The following is a 21,959-nucleotide window of genomic DNA, read 5'->3' on the forward strand; positions in this document are numbered from 1 at the left end:
AACGAGTCTCTTTAGTTCAAGTTTCCTGAGCCTTCCTGGAATCCTACCACCTAACCATGACTGAGTCAAGGAGAACTTAAGATCTTTTATATATATTACTCCTATCCCTTTATATGTAATCTCAGAAAGCGCTTGGTGAATTCACGCTCTGCTTGAGTGGCGAACGTTCCCTTCCCACTGGTTTCCCGGGAGAATTTATCGCGGATGTTGAAACCCGGAGCTCCGGAAGATAGTCCCTGTCTGAAGTACCACGTCAGGTTTCAAGCTGCCACGCAGGCCACCCCTGGGGAGGTGACGAGGCCGGCCGCAGCGGAGCCGGTGGCCTCCAGGTCAGCTCGGCTGACCTGCCGGGAGGCCACGCACTTGCAGGCTCCTCGCGTGTCCCCTCGGAGCTCCCGCCGAAGGCTCAGCGCCCTCGGCCAGGGAACTCCGGGGCATCCAGGACGTTCCCAGAGCCCGGCGAGTCCGGGGTGGCTTTTCAATCTTGTACCGTGCTGGTGACTTCTCTCATTGTGGAAGAGTGGCCATCAAGTAGAATCTTCTAGGGCAACGTTTGGTCTTCAAAACGTGTTGTCTCCAACCAGATACATGAGCCATCTTCACGGCTTTGGAAAATAACATCTCAATGCTTCTAAAACGCCTCGCCCCTGCTCCCTTGGGCTCAACGGTGGACCCAGGCGCTCTTACAGCGCGGCTTCGGCGACACAACCACTCTCCCCGGGATTTAGAAACATCACGAGGGACCGTTCTCCTGCTCTGCAGCTTCCCGTCTCAGCAGGACCCAAGCACTCATCCAGGAACTCCACTGATAGTCCCGGAGCTTTATTATTTTTACATCCCTTAAAGAGTAACTTAAATCAATAAAGGCTTCAACAGTAGACCTCTCACTTTTCTTCAAATATTTCTCTTACTTGTACAAGCAAACCAAGTAATTATATTTCCTAGGAGTGAAATTATATTTTTCCAGAGGAAAAAAAAACTTAATATTGATTGAAAAAGTTAGCTCTGATTCTCAAAGAACACCAAGTAGACAGAGCTTAGAACCCAAATCATGTTAATGCTCTCAACGAATAAACACTTTTAGGTACTAATCAGAACACATAACTAGAAATGATTGTGTCTCTTAAATTTATTTATTTATAAGACATTCTACTTGTTTATAGAGAGAGAAAGTAAGTTTCAGGAACTGAAGAAAAATGTATGAATCCATTGCATGGTAAGTTTAATTTTCCCCTAAACAGATACTATAGAAGGGGTCACGTGGCTCAAAAAGAAATGTACACAGTACCTGACTTATGTAACCCTTCTGTATATAATCTTTACAGTAATGATAAAACAATAAAAATAAAAAAGATGAACAACAAACAAAAAGAGTACTATTGTCTAATCTCTTGTAAAATTCTTCTAATCATTTAAGTAAAAAGATGAGGAAAATACACATTTCATACACAAATACACATATGCTTTTCACATTGGCAAACAGAAACCCACTGTCCTAAAATATCACCATTTATGTATTTTTTTCAATGAAAGATGCTTGTGACCTCTCCCCCCCCCATCTAGTAATACATTACATAGACGTAAGGAACAGATATGTTTTAGTAAGTAAACCCTATTCCCACACAAATAGGAGAAAAGTTTCTTTCCTACTTTGTACTAACCTACACTCAAGAAGAGCAGAGGGCTATTTTTATCTCCTGCAACTTTTCTGCTCTGCTATCAACAGAAATGCAGCATAAAAAGTGGCAGAGCAGACATGAAACGGTGAGGCACCGGCCTTGCTCAAACTGGAAGGTTCTTCAGCTACTCCTACTCGCGAGGCTGGAGGCTAGGCCAAACCAGGGCTGCTGTTTGTTGGCTTGGTACATCCTTCTGTGCACAGCAATGAGGAAGGATATTAAACGCCACCGTTGGTTCTCGATTGTTGGTTTCCCGTCAGTGTGATCTTTTGGAAGACGTCATCGCCTCCCTTTTCCTATGCGGCAAGGTGCTCCTGGTATTTAATGGCCAGGGGTTGGCTAGGCTACCTCCAAGTGCTCTAGAAATGTGTTCTCCAAGCGCCTGTGGGGCCCAGCTCCAGCAGCACCTGATTTCATCAGTCTCAACTATCAAAGGCGAAGCAGCGGAGAGGTCAGGAAGGAAATTAAAACATGCAGGATGTTTTCCAAGGTAACAGCAGCCCTCTCGAACAAAAACCACGTGCAAAGGAATCGCTTTTACCGCTGGAGGTCTTGCAAACCGCGGCGTAGGTGTAAAAGTCACAGCTAAAGGTTGAACCGCGCCCCCTAAAAGTGCGTGGAAGCCCTAGCCCTGGTTCCCATGACGACGCGATTCTGCTTATGAATCCAGCTGGCAGATGTGACCCAGGTGTGTTCACACCGGCTGAAGATGACAGCGGAGGGCCCCGTGCATGCTGGAGGGGAAGAGGCGCGAGAGGCCGAAGCTGCTTGGGCAGCTACACGGGGGGCCTGGAGGAACGAGGAGGGGCTCGCCCCGGCGCTCGGAGGAAGCCATGCTGGCTGGCGGCTCCCCTCCCTCCGGCTTCTCTGCTCCCAGAGCTGGGACAGAGTCAGTGTCTGCTGTTTCGGGCCATTCTAGCTCACGGTCACTTACCACGGCGGCTTCCCCTACGGCTGGGCGGCAAAAGGCAGGAGGGCGGGCTCGCGTGCCGTCCAGGGGGGGCACTCTCCTACACGCCTCCCGTGTTGGTTACCAACACCGGGACACCGCGTGACAGCCCCACGTTCACACCGGAGAGCGGTGACACGCCAGCCCGGCGTGGGACAAGGGATGCCTTTCTCTCCCACGTCTTCTGTTGCAGCAAAGGAGACCGGGCCGTCCACGGGCAAACGTCTCCGTCCCACGCCCTCCTTCATTCCCGTGGAATCCTTCCCTCCATCTCGAACCCGCCTGTATCAGGAACGGCCTGCCTGCTGGGTGGACCGGTGTCACTGCTGGGTGGACCGGTGTCACTGCGGGGTGGACCGGTGTCACTGCTGGGTGGACCGGTGTCACTGGTCTCAAGGAGGCCCTGGACCACCAGAGCCCCCCACCTCTCCCTTCCCGTCCCCCCCCCCCGGCGCTTCTTGCTGTGTTTTGCACCCATGGCGTCCTCACTCCTGAGCTAAGAGGTATGCGCGTCCCGGGCCTGGCAGGCCACGGCCTCGGCCCTCCAGCGCATGGGCACGCGTGGGCACGGCCACAGGCGGCATCGTCCAGCCAGGTTAACGTGCCGCTCCTTCCCACAGACTGTAAGGTCTTCGAATCTCCACTCCTGAGAGAGAGGGCGAGGTTGCGTGCATATGCAACATATACACATCCACCTATGCGTATACACGCGCGCGCGCCCGGAGCCCCGTCAGGCAGTCCCGAGCCCTTTAACAGGACTTTGGTAGTCCGGGGTGTCTTTGCTCCGGGATCAAACAGGGCATTCCAGACGCCATCTACACATTTCTTTACCCGGCTGGGTTTAGCCACTTCTCCCAAGAACTTTCTTTCTTTTCCGTGGCAGTGGGGTTCAGAACAGCAAGTCGGAACACCCAGAAGGGTCTTCAGGAGACTTGGATCTGCTTCTCCTCCTCTGGAGGGGAGGAAACCATTTGCACGGGGCCCTGACAGGGTCCCCAAACACCGTCAAGGGCGCATGTGCGGGAACGAGGGCAGGTGGCCTCTCAGGGTTACTCCCATCACCCCAAGCTATAGCGATGGGGCTGGAGGATCGAGGCAAAGTTAGGGACAGGAAAGGATCTGGCAACTGCTTTGGCCGTTCAGGCAGCGGGTAGAGGCGACAGACACAGGTTCAAACTCTCGCTCTGTGACTTCCTAACTAGAGGACCTATGGCTTATTGCTTAAAGATAATGACCCGAGCTGCAAAGGGAGAGCATCACTGCCTATTTCTTAGAGCAGCTGGGAGGATTAGACGAGGTGGTACACGAAACCAATTCAGCCCACGGTGAGTAAGGCGCAAACTGGACGAAGGTAGAAGAACTGGGAGCCCCTAGCGAATACGTCTCGTTTTGAGTGTGTGACAGAGCGTTGGCGTGGACCAGGTCTGTATGCCCCGCTGTCTCCCCGGCCTGGCCTTCACGGGTCTCCATGATACCCTAGAGAATTAGGAATGGCACCAGCGTTTCCCTCAACCACGCTTTATCGATTACTTCAGTGAAAGAAATAACAATTCCACGTTACCAAAGGAAAAAATAAACCATAGGTGCTTCTGAGGTCTATTTTTCTCATTCCATATCTCAGTTCTCAAATTTCACTTCCAGAAACTTACAATGAAACTTACTCATTACGATGGGGGGTGAGGGGGGGAGCTAAACAATACGTTTTAAATACTAATAGTCAGCTCAGAGCCCCTTGAAATCCTACCCCAGATGGGTGCCCTGATCAATGAATGGTGCAGCACTCCCGTTTTAGAAAGTGTCGTGTTACTTTAAGCCGATCCCTTCCCAGAAGCTACCCTGCCCACGACAGCAGCATCAGCACCGTCCGCTGGCCTTTCTGCCATCATTTGCTTCCTCCGACATCTTAGTTTTGAGGGCTCATCAGCATGAGTTGTGAGTCCAGCGTGTGAGGATAGAAACAGCCGCCCAGCAGTTCCTAGAGCCGCATCTATCTGTTGCTAAAGAGGGATTTAAAATATTCATCCTATCTTATTAAAATATTCAGGCAGTGGGGATGAGGAGAGACTGAGACAAGAAAGGAAAGTAAAAGTGACCCCAAATTTACTTGTCAAAGGGAATTTTTTTTTTTCCTTACAGGAACACCTTGCACATGATGTAGCTTGCCCGTGTGGTAGACCGGGAAAGGCACAGTTACAATATGTTGGCTGACTATAGTGAAAAGCTATTCATAGGCCAGGACGTGACCACCCAATCATTTTAAGCTTACGTCGCCTAGCGTGGATTTTGCATATCAGCCGGCGTAAAGGACGGGCTCCTTCTCCGTGACAGAGACCTTGACGGGAGCTCCTTTCCCTTCCCGGGAGGTAGCAAGCCCGGCGTGTCCCGGGGGGGGGGGGGGGGGAGGGACGGTACGGCCTGCGTGACAGGCAGAAGGAAGGGCGGTGCTCCACTCCCAACGCGACACCCCAGCTGGAGCCCTGGGCACAGGGCCAAAGCCACCCCCTCTGTTACATCATTTACAGTCATAGTCATGGTGGCGGGACTTCAAGATGGCCGGACAGGAGGCTGCACTCTTCTAAAACGGACCCGAAAAGCCCGTCATGAAACAAGCAAGGTCATGTGGATACAGATGCACATAGATGTATTTAAATAAAGTGTTACCTTTCCCCTTCATTGGCATATTTTTTCAGTTGCTCCTCAAGTTGATATAATCAAGACAAGTATGTTGCTATTTTTTAAGGCTCGTGTTCTTTCTGGCAGCCACGAAATTACTAATCATTCCTATTTTGAGAAACCGGATAGTAGCAGGAGAGTATCTGGTACATAATTGAGGCGGGGGGGGGGGATGGGCCACTCTAGTAACTCTGACATCAGCCATGTCAAGAGCTGTCAGACTACATATAGGATAGATGGCAAATCCCCTCACCCCCTGCCCCAGGATACAGGTTTCATTCTAGTCAGTGCTATCTAAGACTCAGACTAATAAACAACTGATATTTCAGAATCACCCAGGCCGGCTGAGCGCAGGGTCTCTAAGGCCAAGGAGACTCCCCAGGTGTCTGTCAACCTGTTAGTGACTAACAGACTTTGAACACAGGGGAGGGGTGCTCAGAATTTACTTCACTTTTTCAACCTTGACTGGGTAAGTATCCGTGAGGCACGCTTCAGATTCAAATCACTTTTCACCAGTAGGCTATTTTTATTCAAAAATGTTGCTGATGATCCTCTTGTGTCTCCTTCCTGTGGTTGTCCCCGCGCTATGGCTGTATCTCATCCGAGTACCCTGGATACTGTATATACTGGTATTGGAACTAGGGAAGGGAAAGGGAACACCAAAATCGAGAGACACAGGATAAAAAGACAAACGGCTCCAAAAGCAATACCTGCCAAACCATTTGGTGCAAACCAACTGAACAACTCATGCGGGGAGAGGGGAAGAGGGAGGGGGGAGGGGGAATGAGGGAGGAGGTAACAAACAGTACCAGAAATGTACCCACTGCCTTATGTTATGAAACGGTAACCCCTCTGTACATCACTTTGACAATAAATGAATTTCTCAGGGACAATGTCCAGGCCTTGATGTTTAAGCCCCAGGCTAAAATAAAATTGGTCCTCTGCTGGCTGCTCTTGGAAGGGGGTAGGAAGCATCGGGTCCTTGGAGTGGTGTTCTTGGTGGGAATTATGGACCTCTCTCTCCGCCCCCTCTCCTGCACTCAACCCTGAAGTGAACACGCACCCCGGCCCCCTCTACCGCGCACACCTGGCACTGGGCACTGCCCCAGGCCAGAGCTGTTCACTCCGGGTGCACTGGCCGCGACCGGGCTCACACACAGCAGCGGTATCTCCACTTTCCAGTGGACCAAGGGCGGTTTTGCCGACCCCGGACCTCGGCAGGGAAAGTGATAAGAGCTGGCGGGCTCGCAGCGTTTCAGGAGAAGAGAGCCTGGCCCGGCCCGGGGTGGGAGCAATGTGGACGGCAGGGGGGGAAAGGGATGAGCTCGAAGGACGGATGGAGGGGTGCTGAGAGAGGAGGAAGACCTGGGGTGACGCTTCGTGTTTCGGCTGAGCAGGAAGACAGCGGAGGTCGTTAGCCATTGAGGCAAAGAAAGCTTCAGGTGCAGCCTCCAGAAGGAATCAGTCTAGGAGCCCGGGTTTGAACGTGTTGGGTTTGAGAGGACTACAATTTAAATGCTGATTTTTCTTTTGGCTAAGTTAAAATAAATCATACTGGAAGAATGTAAATTTTCTGGGGCTGCAGTTTTCTCTCTTTTGTATATTAGCTCTAGAAACTTGGATAGTACTTGGTGTGGATAGTTTCTCAAGATTAATTGCATGCATATTTATTAAGCAGTCACTTTATGTCTCTCTGCTTCATATACTGGCGCCACAACAGCAGATAAAACTGCTAATATTTCTGCTCACATGCATCTTGTAGTAGGAGGTTCACAAGGGAAGAAGTAAAATAAGAAGTGGTATTGTGCTGATGTGTATGCTTAGTAGACTTTAGTTAGATGTGAACCCCATGTAATTGTACCCATCTTTTAAGTGAATAGAGGAGGAAACAGGATTGCTGACTCGGCCATCCTCTTAAAATAAACCCCCGTTCTTCCATATTATGTTGCTTCTCATAGATTACAACATGAATGTCACCCTACTTAAAAACTATTATGTCTGCATTCACTTCATATAAACATTTAAAGACGAGTCTACATGGAACAGCACTCTGAAATATGGTCTGTGGAGGATCTGGACATAGAAAACCCTAGGCTATTCAGCTCTCCTTCACCGATCCAGGTTATGCCCTTGGATTGGTCTCGACGTATGTATCAAGACGCTGTCTCAGTCTCATCTTCTTTCACAATGCCAAGGGTATGTTCCTTCGCTGTCCTGAGGATTTCCGCATTGTTTCACTGAAAGGTTCAATCTGCACCCTTTAGCAGTAGGGTATGCAAAAGGGCCTTATCATCACATATATTTAAGGAGTTCTTTTTGTTTTGTTTTTGGTGGTCATGAGGCTTGACCTTTGGGCCTGGGTGCTGTCTCTGAGCTCTTCAGCTCAAGGCTAGCGCTCTACCACTGGAGTCACAGCACCACTTCTGGTTTTCTGGTGGTTCACTGGAGGTAAGAGTCTCACGGACTTTCCTGCCAGGGCTGGCTTTGAACTGTTATCCTCAGATCTCAGCCTCCTGAGTAGCTAGGATGACAGGCATGAGCCACCAGCACCTGGCAGGAGTTATTCTTTATACTCCCCCTAAATAAAGCCTAGACGTAATGTTCATTTTCAGCAGGAGCAGGACGGGTAGGTTGGACCTTTGGATCCTCAAAAAATCCTATCTTCTCCCTCTCATTCTGGCAACTGATAATGCCCTTGTTTTTCTTTCTCCTTACACTCCAGCCACACTTACGGAGGTAACACAGAAATTCTGAAAGGGCAATGGCCCCTGCCTACTGCCCACTTCTCTCCCCTCTTCCACATTGTGTTAACATCACAACTCACGTCTACCAATATTTCCTAGGATGTAAATGATGGAGCATCTATTCGCAAAAGCTGATCATCCTTTCTCCTGCCCAGATCCATTCGACTGGCTCTCCTTACGAAGGACAGGGGGAGTTCAGAACTCGTGAATGCCATTCTCATCAATACTTGCGACACAGGTCATCCATGATCAGGTTAGTTGAATGTGATAGCAGGACTGGTTTTGAAGCTGCCTCACAGGCAGTCGTAAGAAATCCCCATGACTGGCAGAGTGAGTGCATGATCTCCACCAAGAACTTGCCTCTTTCCAGCACCCAGAGAGAAGTATTTTGCCCACCCGATGGTTTTAAGATTGACTGAGGAGGAAGTTGCAGAGAGATCCTCTAACGTTGTAACCCTGAGACGTACTAAAATCTCCTCATATTGTGACAGTTACATAATCAGTAGAATGACTTGGATCATTAATTTTTCCTTAAACACATGTGAATCACAGTGATTCATACCTTTTGAGAGCACACAAAGACAGCATCGTTTTAGTCTTACAATAATTGTCACTATTCTTCTGGAAGAATCCAAATTACAGTACAAAGAGTCATTATGATGTTAAGTGTTTAAGAATCAAATAAATAGCCAGATGCCAGTAGGCCATGCCTATAATCCTAGCTACTCAGGAGGCTGAGATTTGAGGCTATCAGGCTATCGGTTCAAAGAAAGCCAGCATAGGCAGGAAAGTTTTTGAGATTCTTATCTCCAACTAGCCACCAAACAAAAAGCTGGAAATGGAGCTGGGGCTCAAGTGGTAGAGTGCTAGATTTGAGCAATAAAGAAAAAAAAAAGAAAGGAAAAAAGCAAAACCCCCTAACCAACCAACTCTAAACAAACAAAAACCACCTCAAAGACAGTGCCTAGGCCCTGAGATCAAGCCCGAGGACTAGCACCAAAATCATCATCGTCGTCATCATCATCATCATTATCACCACCACCACCAAATAAATGTTCTTGCATCTATCTGCAGATTCATAATATGGTTGAAATGGTTCAGTCTCCCCCACATTTGTAAATTAAAATACTGACCCTAGGACGATAATGTTAGAAGGTGAGCCATGAGGAAGTGGTTAGATTATGATGATGGGCTCCACATGAATAAGAATATAATGGCTTTATACAAGGACCCTCCACGAGCTTTCCGGCCTCCTCTACCACGTCACGATACAAGGAGAAGGTACCATCTATGACTCGTGTAGGCTTCACTAGATGCAGATCCAGCCAACACCTTGATCTTCGACTCCTAGGCCTTGAAAATCACTAGGAAATACGTATTTGTTTATAAACTAATTCGTGTATGGATAGACTAAGACAGATGTCGAAGGCTTTTAATGATGCTGAAAATATTCCTTCCTTTCTTCCTTCCTTCCTTCCTTCCTTCCTTCCTTCCCTTCCTTCCTCCCCTCCCTCCCTCTCTCCCTCCCTTCCTCCCTCCCTCCTTCCCTCCCTTTCTTCTGTCAGTTGTGGGGCTTGAATTCAGGTCCTGGGAGCTGCCCCTGAGCCCTCTTGTTTATGACTAGTGCTCTACAACTTTGAGCCACAGCACCACTTCCAGTTTTCTGGTGGTTAATTGGAGATAAGAGTCTCATGGACTTTCCCAAATGATCTGGCTTTGAACTGAGATCTTCAGACCCCAGCCTCTTGAGTAGCTGGGACTACAGGCTTGAACCACCAAAACATTTCTTCAGAGACTAAAGTACTAATAAAGGCTAGTCACAGCAGAGGACCACAAGAGCCCAATAGCTATGCCCTTATGAACATAAAAGATGATGCTAAGTGAAATGAACTCCATGTTATGGAAATGACTGTTATATCACTGTTGTAATTACATTCAACATGCCATGTGAAACCGTAGCTTCTATTATTGATGACCCTCTTGTATCCCCTTGCTGTGGATGTACCTGTACTATCTCTGTATCTTATCTGAGTACATTGGAAACCATGTATACTGGTATTAGAACTAGGAAACTGAAAGGGAATATCAAAATCGAGAGACACAGGATAAAAAGACAAACGACTACAAAAGCAATACTTGCAAAACTGTTTAGTGTAAACCAACTGAACAACTCATGGGGGGAGAGGGAAAGGGGGAGGGGGGAGGGGGGAATGAGGGAGGAGGTAACAAACAGTACAAGAAATGTATCCAATGCCTAAGGTATGAAACTGTAACCTCTCTGTAATTCAGTTTGACAATAAAAATTTTTTTAAAATGAAAAATTTAAAAAAAAGTACTAATAAGTATCCATCAAGGACACAAGAGTGAGTTGCTCTTAGGAGGTTTTTACTTCTGCCCTATACAAAGTAACTAAAGATGTCACATTTTAAAGCATACCAAGTATCTTACTAGCTCTGTATAAAGAAAAAATGAGATCTCATCTGTAGGAAGTCTGAATGGTAGTTCTAAATTTCGCTGCTCATCTTTTATATCAAATAGGCATCTTTTCTTAATATCAAACCTGGTAGCTTCACACAGTCTTTGTCCTTTATCAGTTAGCTAGTCTGAGTTTTCACCTTAAATATAAAGGTTGAGAATTTCTACCAGGTTCAGTTGCTTAAAACACTCTTCTTAACCTTGTCCTTAAAATTCTGTCTAATATATTGCTTTAGGCTCTATATAGTCCCGGCTTTTAAGTGATACCAATAAACCTATCCAGCAGGAATTACATAAAACTTATATAATTAATATTTTTAAGATGTCTTAAGATCTTGGCACAAAAAGGAACACTGAAATCCAAAGCTATTCTATAACTTTCTTTTTAAAATCAGCTGCCAGCTAGATTCCAGACTGCTTGTAATTCCAGCTTCTAGGCAAAAACCATTGCTCCTAATAGCAGTAAACTTTCAAAGCGGGTGGGAGGAAGGATCAAAGGGATTTGTGAAGGCAGGTCAGAGAGACCACAGAAATCTCCCAATTGTTTTGGTGAGATTCCACAACGCATGGCCAATGGAGATGGAATCAGAATAAAAATATTTCACTAGAGTGAAAGCTGCCCCAGAATCTTCACCCACATAGCTGCTAACCGAGAAAGCCGCTCTTAAACCTCCATGCTTTCTCAGGAATGGGTAGTTTTGAATGAGATGCAAACTTCACTGCACAGCCTGACTTCTCATTTGCTAAATCTGGTAACACTCGTCAAAGGACAATCGAGACAGCATATCATCAGTAGACAATATGCCACTGCGTCACAGGAAAACACGGAGGGAGAGAACTCTGTAATTCGTTTAATGTATTTCAGCAATTCACTTAATGTATTTTCATCAAATGGTTTCTATCACAGAGGCTTCAAGGTTGCAAGCCCTGTGACAAAAAATGACACACACACACACACACACACACACACACACACACACACCAGAAAACATGATTTTACATCTATCTACTGAAATAATTTAAGAAACACTATCAGCGGCAGATCCTAAGGAGCCCTGTTTAGGAGTCACTGTGATAACCTGTTCGTGCTGCATTCCCAGTACACAGCACTCGGTGTGCAAAGCAGACCTCTACTGCCTGTCCCCTGCCCACAGCGACCCTTGTCCTCTAGGAAGCCTTCCCAAGGCCCCTGCTGTACGTGAAGTCTTTCGAGCAATGCAAATATTTGACTGCCAAACTAACTCAGTCGATCCCAGAGGCAGGTTCCCACAAAGGGAAGCACCCCGCCGCAGAACCCCGCCGCACCGGCTCTCACAGGGTGCCTTTCCCGGACCATAGGTTACACTCAGGTGATAAGAGAGCCAACCTGTTCTCAAGACACTTTTTTAAAACATCACTGCATGGGGGCGAATGAAGGAAGGGGTGACACTGATCAAGACGAGTTTCACTCAAAAAAATGGACATGTTGAATTGAAACCCCACTGCACAACTTAAGGATAATAAACAACAACAACAACAAACAATATTGCTCTTGATAATAATAAAGCACAAGGCACAAAAACAATAACAACCACAAAGAGTCTCCACGGTCCAGTCTACCAGTGGACGCTACACATCTCGAGGGAGTGACAGCTTCCGAAAATGAGCTTACGCAGTGTGACACTTAGCCAGTATTTTCTACTTAGAAATCCGAGCACCATCAGACCAAGCCCACATGCGGAAGTTTAAGGAGAGATACTGCAGTTATGGATGTCTCTAGGTTCTGGATAAAGATATTCTAGAACCATCCGATAAAATGATCTGTCTTTTCCTAAATTGTTTGATCGGAATTGCCTAAAATTTTGTGGCTCTGGGGAATCTAACCTTTAAGATTTAGCTGACTGGAGCTTTTAAAACATACTAGCTTGCAAAAGTCCCAGTGGAAGAAATAAAGTCGTGGTGAGACTTTACTTTTATTTGTTACTGAGCATTTGCTTGGACTTTTGTGTTAAATCTGAACCGGTGCCTTATTAACCTTTTCAAATTAGGCGTTTAGTAGACTCAGCTGAATAGTTTCTTAAGTTGCACACTGGGCTGGCTGACACTGAAATATTAGTTTGAGCTCTTTGATTTACATAACTCAAATGCAAGAATATAAACATTACTTTTGGTGGGAAGGAGCTATTTTGTGCTGAATACAGTAAACATTGTTAATATGGATTATAACAACATAATGATTATTTGTTTATTTACTGTGAGTGTGATAGACTGAGCCCAGGACCTGTACTTGCTAGGTTAAGTACTCTAGCACTGGCTTGAGCCATGCCTCCAGCTTATTTATTTCTTTATGTTTGGGATTAGATTTGGCTAACTTCTTTGAGGCTGCCTCTACCACTCAAGCAGCTGGGATTATGAGTAGGCACTACCATGCCCAGCTACTTACGCATCTTCTATGTCCTTGGAACCGTGTGTATGTCTAGTCATTTAACATTTGCAACAATTCTTGTGAAATTTCCCTGCCCCCAATTTTATAGATATGGCAACACAGAGTGGTAAAGTAGTTGGTCTGATGTACCCAATTAGGAAGCAGTAACAGTTAACTTTTTTTTTTTTTTTTTTGCCAGTCCTGGGACTTAAACTCATGGCCTAGGTGCTGTCCCTGAGCCTCTTTGTACTCAAGACTGTCACTTGAGCCACAGTGCCACTTCTGGCTTTTTCTAAGTAGTTTATTGGAGATTAGAGTCTCACACTTTCCTATTGGGCTGGCTTTGGACTGAGATCCTAACATCTCAGCCTCCTGAGTAGCTAGGATTACAGGGATGAGCCACTGGTACCCAGCTAACACTGTAAATGTCTCATATAACAATGTACAGGGCAGGGATTTTACCTTTCAGGGTAGGCTTCTTACCAACTTGTGATGGAACTTTACACGAACTCCAGATTTCAGGGTCACAACCATTTGTGAAGCTAAAGTTATACATATAACCATAGTCAATCCTGCCCCAGGTTTTGCCTATTTGTTTATTTGCGTTAAACATATTTGTGATAAGTCTACAAATTAATACCTATCAGGTAGGACTGGTGAAATATGAATCTATGTAGGGTGTCTTCCTTCAAGAATAAGAACATTCTGGATGCTAGTTTCTTGGAGAAGAAGTATCTGAAAGATCGGGGACACACTTAGGGTCCCTTGCAGAGTGCAGACTGGGAGTCTAGCTCTTGTCTTGCTCGCCGAGAGACTCCTAGGATACACAGAGTCTTTGAGAATGGGGTGCACAGGACAGACCTGCAACTTGTACTTCTCTTTTCTATCTCACCCCCCTTATGTATTTAAAGAAGGGCTTTAAAAGGTTTCAGTGTATCTCCAAAGACGGGGGTGGGGGGGTGGGGTTGAAAGAAGAGAATATGGAAGGCCGGGAGAGAGCTGCAGGAGGAAGTGACCGCCAGCCTCCACATCTACTTGATTCTAACACCAAACCTTGGAGGTTTAATTCTGGGTTTTGTTTCGGGGCAGACAAGTACTCTTACGTGCCTGGCATCAGGAACATATCAGACTTGATTCCACAGTGTTGCTACTTTACTCCCATAATGCTTCTTGGGAGAACTGAAGACAATCCCAGAGTGTTTCTCTTCTTTTAAAAAAAAAAATACACACTGGGCCGGGAAGGTGGCTTAGCGGTAGAGCGCTTGCCTTGCATGCACGAAGCCTTGGGTTCGATTCCTCAGCACCACATACACAGAATAAGCCAGCTGTGGCGCTGTGGCTCAAGCAGAGTGCTAGCCTTGAGTAAAAAGCTCAGAGACAGCTCCCAGGTCCTGAGTTCAAGACCCAGGACTGGCAAAAACAAAAACAAAAAACAGACCAGAGTAGAGTCCAAACTGGCTGGATTGTTGACCATGCGTACATATCTTCAATCGCCCATTTTCCATATTAGAAAAGATACTGAGATCACACACTGAGATGAGTGAAGATGAAGCTAGCCCAAGAAGCTGTGCCTGTACAGGCTTCCCAAAATAAATATTTTTGAAGCTTCTAAAGGTAGAGGGAAAATGAAGAAGCAATCGTAAAAGTAATCCCGAGCCGGGCACCGGTGGCTCAGGCTTGCGATCCTAGCTATTCAGGAGGCCTGGATCTGAGCATCGGCTCAAAGCCAGCTACGCAAGAACCTCCGAGAGGCCCTGAGCTCCATTTCACCGCCACAAAGCTGGCCGGGGAGCTGCGTGTGGCTCAGGTGGCAAGGTTCTGGCCGCCAGCAACAAAGCGCAAAGCGCCGGGAGGCGCTCAGGCTGAGTCCAAGCCCCATGATGGGCGCGCGCACACGCGCACACACGCACACACAATTGTGAAATTAAGGCTTTGCCCAGGTCTCCAGAATGTACAATAACAGCTAAAATCTCATCCTACCACCTCACAGAACAGAACCATGACCCCTTGCTCCTTAGCCAACACAGCTGCTCCTAGATAAAGATGACACCCGAGGTCCTGGAAACCCCTTCCTCTGCAGCTCAGGGGGTCTGTGGGATAGTTATGCCCACGTGCACGGTATTTTTCTGAGAACATATCGCTAGCAGCCCAAACATCAAACGCGCACCCAGAGAGATTCCTGCAGGGGTCCAGACTGGGGAGGCCGGGCGAGCTTCCCTTTCCGCTGGGGCCATAAAGGTCTGTTTGCCACCCAGGCAGAGAGGGTCGTGTGGGGGGCGGAGAGGCCCTGCGCCTGGGGCCGGGTGGGAGGCCTCGGATGGGGGGGGGCCCTGGGGCTGCCTGGCCAGTCTCGGGTCCACCGTCACCTCGCTTTGGCCATGGAAAAGAAAAAGGAGACAGCCAGGAAACCCAATTAGCCAACAAAACCCAGGCATGGGCTGCTCGCGCGGTGAGGAGAGGGGGAGACGGGCCGTCCCTGGATGCACTGGGGCTGCCTGGGGTGGGGACCCCGGCGCCCATTCGGGGCCGCCTGGGGAGGGGACCCCGGCGCCCATTCGGGGCTTCCTGGGGAGGGGACCCCGGCGCCCATTCGGGGCTTCCTGGGGAGGGGACCCCGGCGCCCATTCGGGGCCGCCTGGGGAGGGGACCCCGGCTCACTTTCCCCGTGGTTGCCCCTGGGCGTCCCAGAGCTCCAAGCCCCGCTCAGGCTGCACCGCCGAGGCTGCCCGACTGTTCTGGAACCTTCTGAAGACAAGTCTCCAGATGGGAGGGCAGCAATGCAGCGGGGTGGGGGGGGGCAGTGGGGGGAGGGAGAGGGAGGGGAAGAAGAAAAAACGCCCTGGGCTCACGTGGGGAAAACTTCCCCTGCACACGGCGGCGGCGCTGACCTTTGCGGGCGTCCGGGCCTCCGCGGGCTGCTCGCTCAGGGGCTGCAAGGGCGCGGGGCCGCCTTGGGGAAAGCGGGGTGCCCGGGGAGTGGGGGGCGCGCGGGGGGCCCGGGGTCGGCGCGGGGCCGCCTTGGGGAAAGCGGGGTGCCCGGGGTCGGCGCGGGGCCGCCTTGGGGAAAGCGGGGTGCCCGGGGAGAGGGGGGCGCGCGGGGCCGCCTTGGGGAAAGCGGGGTGCCCGGGGAGAGGGGGGGCGCGCGGGGGGCCCGGGGACTGCGCGGGGCCGCCTTGGGGAAAGCGGGGTGCCCGGGGAGTGGGGGACGCGCGGGGGGGGGGCCCGGGGTCGGCGCGGGGCCGCCTTGGGGAAAGCGGGGTGCCCGGGGTCGGCGCGGGGCCGCCTTGGGGAAAGCGGGGTGCCCGGGGAGTGGGGGGCGCGCGGGGCCACCTTGGGGAAAGCGGGGTGCCCGGGGTTGGCGCGGGGCCGCCTTGGGGAAAGCGGGGTGCCCGGGGTCGGCGCGGGGCCGCCTTGGGGAAAGCGGGGTGCCCGGGGGAGGGGGGCGCGGGGCGCCGGGCGGCCGCGCTTGGTTCCATCCAGGCGGCGCGCGCCGCTCACTCAGCCGCTGGTCGGGCTGAACTTTCTGGAAACGCCGGGTACCCCGCCCCAGCGGGGTGGTGAGTCCCCAGCCCCTGCCTTCGGGTGCGCGGGTCGGTCGGGCCGGAGCAGGAGCCCCGGGGCGGCGCGGGGCGGGGGGCGCGGGGCGGGGGGCGCGTCAACCAAGTTAGCAGTGTCTCCGCGCTCAGCGCGCTCTCTCTCCCTCTCCCTCCCTCCCTCTCCCTCTCTCCCCCCTCCCCCCTCGCCCCGGGGTCACCAGGTAGATCCGCCGGCCGTCCAGCGCGAGCGCACCCTCGGCCCCGGCCCGGCCGCCGTCCCGGGGATGGTGCCGCATCCTCCCCAGCGCGGGGCCCCGTCCCCCCGGGCCGCCCGCCGCCCCCGGCGCCCCGGCCCGGCCCCCCCGAGACGCCGCCTCCGCGGCCCGGGTCCCGGCACGGCGAGCGCGGGACGCGGCGGCCGGCAGGTGCGCTGGAGACCCGGGCGCGGGGCGCGGGGCGCGGGGCGCGGGCGGGCGCGGGGGCGGCTGGGGGGCGCGGGCGGTGCCGCCCCGCCCCGGCTCCCCGCCCCGCCGGCCACCTGTTCCGCGCCCGCGGAGTTGGGCTGAGGAGCGGCCCGGGCGCCCCTTCCCCGCGCGCGCGCGTCGGCGCCCCGATCGCAGGGCGCCCCCGGGATGCGGGCGTCCCCGCGGGGTCCCCGGGCCCCGCACGTACCTGCGGCGGCGAGGAGGCACAGGGCGAGGAGCGCCCGGCCCCCCATGGCGCCCGGTGCGGGGCGCCGCGGCCCGGAGGCGGCGGGCGGCGCGGGGCGGGCGAGGCGGGCGCGGCGCGGGCGGCTCCGGCGTCAGCCGCTCGGTCTCCGGCGGCGCCCGGCGCGCTTCTGCTCCATCCCCGCCGCGCCGGCCCGGGGCCGCCCCCCGCCGCCGCCAGTCCCCGCCCACCGGCGCCCCGCGGCCGCCCCGCCACCCCCGGCGCCGCGCCCCGCGCCCCGGCCCAGGGCGGCCTCTGCTGGACGCTCGGCGCGCGCCAGGCCCGGCTTCCAGCCGCGGGGGGGGGGGGGGGGGCGGGGGAGGGGCGGGCACACTGGGGCGGGTCTCGGTCTCCCCCCCCATCCGCCTTCCCTCCCCCTCCTGACCCCCCTCTTCACTCCTCCCCCTCTCCCCCACCCCTTCCCCTCCCTCCTCTCTCCCCTCCCCCCTCCTCTTCCCCTCTCCCCCCACCCCTCTCCTCCCTCCTGCTCCCCCCTCTCCCCTTCCCCTCCCCTCCTCTCCCCCTCTCCCCTCCTCTCTTCCCCTCTCCCCTCTCCCCTTTCCCATTCCCCACTCCCCCCTCCTGACCTCCTCCTCTCCCCTTCCTCCCTCCCCTCCCCTCTCCCCTCTCCCCTCTCCCCCTTCCCCTCCAGCCCTCCCCCTCCCCTTCCCCTCCCTCTCTTACTCTTTCCTTCTCCCTCCCTCCCCCTCCCCCTCTCCTCTCCCTCCCCCTCTTCCTTTCCCCCTTCTCCCCCTCCCCCTCCTGCAGTATTTAAAGAGAGAGGCACCTTTCTTTCCAAGCCTAAGGGCCTTTTATTCCAATTCCCAGACGGTTCGGGCTCGCTCTTCTCCCGTGCGGGTTAAACCTTGGCCAGGATGTCTGCGGTCCTGCTGGGGACCCTCGGGGGCAGCCGGGGCTCTCAGCGCCTCGCGGCTTCTGATCAGCCTGTGGGTGATATTGCCAGCTGGCTGGGTCCCAGCTCAGGGGCAAAGTACTGACTTGCCTTTCAGTAAGTGCAGCGTCCTGGGTTCGGATCCCCAGTGCCGAAAAAAAGAGAAACAAACAAGGGAAACAACAGAAAACCCACAGGGATTATTTCATTTCGTGGGTGAGAACATGAAGGAGAAGGTGAAGGCCATGATCCCAGCCGGTGGGTTTGCACACCACGGAGTCCCTCCTCACACCGGCCCCAGCCAGATTCCCACCTGCAGGGCTGTTCAGATATTAAGGCAGCCATGGACTTGGCACAGCCATCCTTGGAGGATTTTATTGATTATGTTATACGGATTTGTGTTTACGGTATTCTGTTTATTATACTATATGGAATTGTTATAGCTGCATTGGCAGGGCAGGGCGGCACTTGGTTTCAGTACTTGCCCCAGGTCACACAGCTGGCAAATGGTAGTGAGAGGCGGCGGGCCTAAGCACCGCGCCTTAGGAGCCCAAGGGTTCTCCACGGTGCAGATCCACAGTGACCTTTCCCCCCCTTCCCCACGGCCGGCTCTGCAGGGCCTGCGCCTTGCTCACTCTCCTCCCTTCAGTCTGCTCAGACCCCAGAGCTCCTCCCCGCACCTGCTCCTCCCCGAGTTTCCGTTCAACATGTCAGTTGTTGAGTGCAGTGCGTCTCCATCCCTAGCTCCCCTTCACGGTGGTGCTTCCCATCTTTCCCATCCCCTCAGTTTTCCCAGTTCCATTTTCACATGTACACGCTGAATCACATAGATAGATAGGTGGATGGGTGGATGGATAGTCAGGCAGACAGACAGATATCATTACTGGAGAGGTGATGTACACAGGGTGACGGTTCCGTAAGTCCGGTGAGGAGGGCGTTTCCTTTCGTGTCTCCCCTTCCCTTGCTCTCTCTGTTTTCCCCTCTGCCCCCACCCACAAGTTGTATAGTTCATTTCCTTTGACTGCACCCTCTTTTCATTTGGCTCCTCTTCTCCTTGAGCCCACGGGGCAGCTTCCTGGCGTTCATTTCGTTAGACTACAGGTGAGTTGTTCAAATGTTTCCGCCTCATGTATCATTCCTCCCCTCTTCTCGTTCTACCCGCCTCATCCCTGGGGCTCACTGAGTGGCAAAGATGAAATCCCTGTCAGACTTGGCTGTCACCACTGCAGGTCTTGTTATCCTTCCACAACCAGATTAAATCTGGCTCCTCTTTTCCTATTATTTTTGTAAATCTATTGGTTCCTGTTGGCAGGAGAACTAAAAGATGCCCTCCCCCCCCACCCGCCCCAACCTCAAGCCTTGGCCAAAGAAACTGCAAATTCAATTTGCTAAACATGTTTTCCCAATGCGTTTGACCTCACAGTCCTGCTGCTTTCCAGCGTAATCTCCTTGATTATGAACATTTTCTGCATCTGGATTCTGGTTGTCATGGAGGCCGGAAACACAGAGGCACAGACACACACGTACACGCACGCACACACACACACACACACACACACAGAGTGATGCAGGGGCCCCTGCTGCCTTTGGACGGGGTGATTTAAGCGAGGGTCGCTGTGGCAGATAGAAAGAGTTTGAAGATCACAGAAAAACTGATTCCACTGAAATTCGACAAAACTTTAATGGAGTCCCTCTGGGGTGCAAAATGCGGGCACCTCTTTGATAGCAAAGATGATGGTTGGGTCCAAGGATGGACCCTTTCAAATTCATTAATTTGGTCAAAGCCGAGTTGATGACTTGTTCCCAAACTTATGCTAGGCTGGGGGAAAATAATGATGAACAAGCCCAGGTAGGCGGGATTGTGTTGCTATAACAAAGTCGTTCAACCTCTCTGAGCTCAGGCAATGGCAGTTTATTTAGTTCCCTCCATAGTCTCCCAGAGACTCAACCTGTGTTTCCAAGCGTCCATGTTCTGTGTCAGGACTCAGGGAGGTACCATTTTTTTTAGTGAATCTGCTTCTGTGTGCAGGGAGCCAGGGACGGCGGGAGAAGGTGATTAAGCAGCAGTCAGTCCTACCTCAGGCAGTGATGCTGGGGTTCACCTCCAGGTGTTTGTACTTCCCTCTGGTGTGCCCCCAGGGAGAAGGAAAGGGGGGACAGGGAACAATTTTGACACGTGCCATTGTGATTTTTTTTTTCTGCCATCAGGTAGCTTCTGTTTGAGAGTCTAATGTTAAATGTACAATCACCAAAAGACACACAACCATTCATTATGTATGTGCTACAAGTAATATCCACTAACATTTATTGCTTTGTGTATTATGTACATGTGATAGGTATATAGTATAGTTATGCATATTATATCACTATAATACATATATACATTGTGTAATAATTATATATTTATACATAACACATTACATGTATTTATTATATACTTATTCATATACAAATATATACTTATATTACATATATACTGTAAGAATATGCCACTCCCGAATATACCTCTTTAGCATAGGGATTATTTTGAGATACAGTACTTAGGAGGGAAGCTCTGAGAATAGAGTAGAAATTACCTTTCTGTCAGAAGTTACATATGTAAAGGAAACTAAGTATTAAGAAAGAGAAGGCGTTGGGTGCTGGTAGCTCACGCCTGTAATCCTTGCTACCCAGGAGGCTGAGATCGGAGGATTGAGTTTCAAAGCCGGCCCAGGCAGGGAAGTTCCCGAGACTCATCTGCAATGAATCAAAAAATGCAAGTGGAGCTGTGGCTCAAAGGGGTAGAGCACTAGCCTTGAGCAAAAAGCTCAGGAATAGCGCCCAGGCCCGGAGTTCAAGCCCCATGACTGACAAAAAAGGGAGGGAGAGAGGGAAAGGAAGGGAGGGAGGGAGGGAGGGAGAGAGAACACAAATTCAAAATTACTGGAGACCCTTTCAGTGGAGAAGGTACAAATCAAATATGTATAACAAAGCTCGCACTGCTTTATGGAAGGTTTCCTGTCACTTTCTCATAAACTGACTCTCCCTTAACACCATTTTTGTCTCTTTGGGGTTTTTTTTTGAAGGTAGCATTTGTTTTGTGTTATTATCTTTAATTTTTACTATCTTTGTGTGGTTGTACAGAGGGGCTTCAGTTCAACGTGACAGTAGGAGCGCGACGCATCTTGCTCAACGTCACCTGGAAGATGGCATTGGAACTTGAGTGTAAAGGTCCTTCTACGTGTGTATGTACACTCATCCCCATGTAGACGTGCTCATGCACTTTTGTTTATAGCCTTTCACTGTAGGGGTCCCAGCTAAAGCCTTATGAAAACGAGAAACTTTTGTTCTGTCTTACGATGCTAATACTCTGATTTTACAAATAAGGAAACCAAGGAAGACAGACTGTGAGACTATAAAAAGAGACCACAGGGTGTCATAGACCATAACGGCCAGCGGAGGTCCCTTCAGGGGGTCGGGGGCAGAATCTGTGTCACCTTCCAGTTATTCCTTGTCGAAAGAGCCAGTTCCTTCAGAGAACGCTCTTGATTCTTTTATAGTACTCTAACGGTCGCCAAAGATTTCCTCCTGTTTTATAGGCTCTCACCTCATGCCAGCAAGTGTCTCCTTGCTTATGCGTAAGCCTTTTAATTGGATGCAATCCCATTTGCCAGTTCTTGTATTATTTCATGAGATATCAGAATCTTCTCCATAAAGTCATTGCGATGCCTACATCCCCTAATGTTTTATTATAGTAGTGTTCAAGTTTTCAGGTCTTATATTAAGGTTTTTTTTTTTTTTTAACACATCTTGAATTGATTTTGGTACAGAGTGAGAGATAGGAATCTATTTTCTTTTCTTCTTTTTTAAACATTTGGTTATCTAATTCATCAACATTACTTTCTGAAGAGACCGGCTTC

General features: G+C 50.9%; 1 protein-coding gene across 1 annotated transcript; it reads right to left on the bottom strand.

The window, feature by feature from the left end:
- Window positions 1-260: 260 nt before the first annotated feature.
- On the bottom strand, window positions 261-17,178 carry LOC125364997 (collagen alpha-1(I) chain-like). The gene is made up of 6 exons (XM_048364851.1): window positions 17,133-17,178; window positions 16,679-16,998; window positions 15,813-15,941; window positions 3,953-4,104; window positions 2,752-2,910; window positions 261-414 (listed from the first exon to the last, which is right to left on the bottom strand). The coding sequence occupies exons 1-6, from the start codon at window positions 17,176-17,178 to the stop codon at window positions 261-263; spliced, it is 960 nt and encodes a 319-aa protein (XP_048220808.1).
- Between the last annotated feature and the right edge of the window lie 4,781 nt (window positions 17,179-21,959).

The sequence above is a fragment of the Perognathus longimembris genome, chromosome 16, assembly GCF_023159225.1.
Source record: "Perognathus longimembris pacificus isolate PPM17 chromosome 16, ASM2315922v1, whole genome shotgun sequence".
Classification (NCBI taxonomy): Eukaryota; Metazoa; Chordata; class Mammalia; order Rodentia; family Heteromyidae; genus Perognathus; species Perognathus longimembris.

What these genes read in the sequence shown, in the direction of transcription:
- LOC125364997 (XM_048364851.1), bottom strand. Translation starts at nt 17,178, where the DNA reads ATGGGGGGCCGGGCGCTCCTCGCCCTGTGCCTCCTCGCCGCCGCAG. An exon ending in AGGCCCGGACGCCCGCAAAG is followed by an intron (nt 4,105 to 15,812) that starts GTCAGCGCCGCC and finishes CTAATTCTCTAG; the next exon opens with GGTATCATGGAGACCCGTGA. An exon ending in TGGCGTGTCACCGCTCTCCG is followed by an intron (nt 415 to 2,751) that starts GTGTGAACGTGG and finishes TCCCTGGCCGAG; the next exon opens with GGCGCTGAGCCTTCGGCGGG.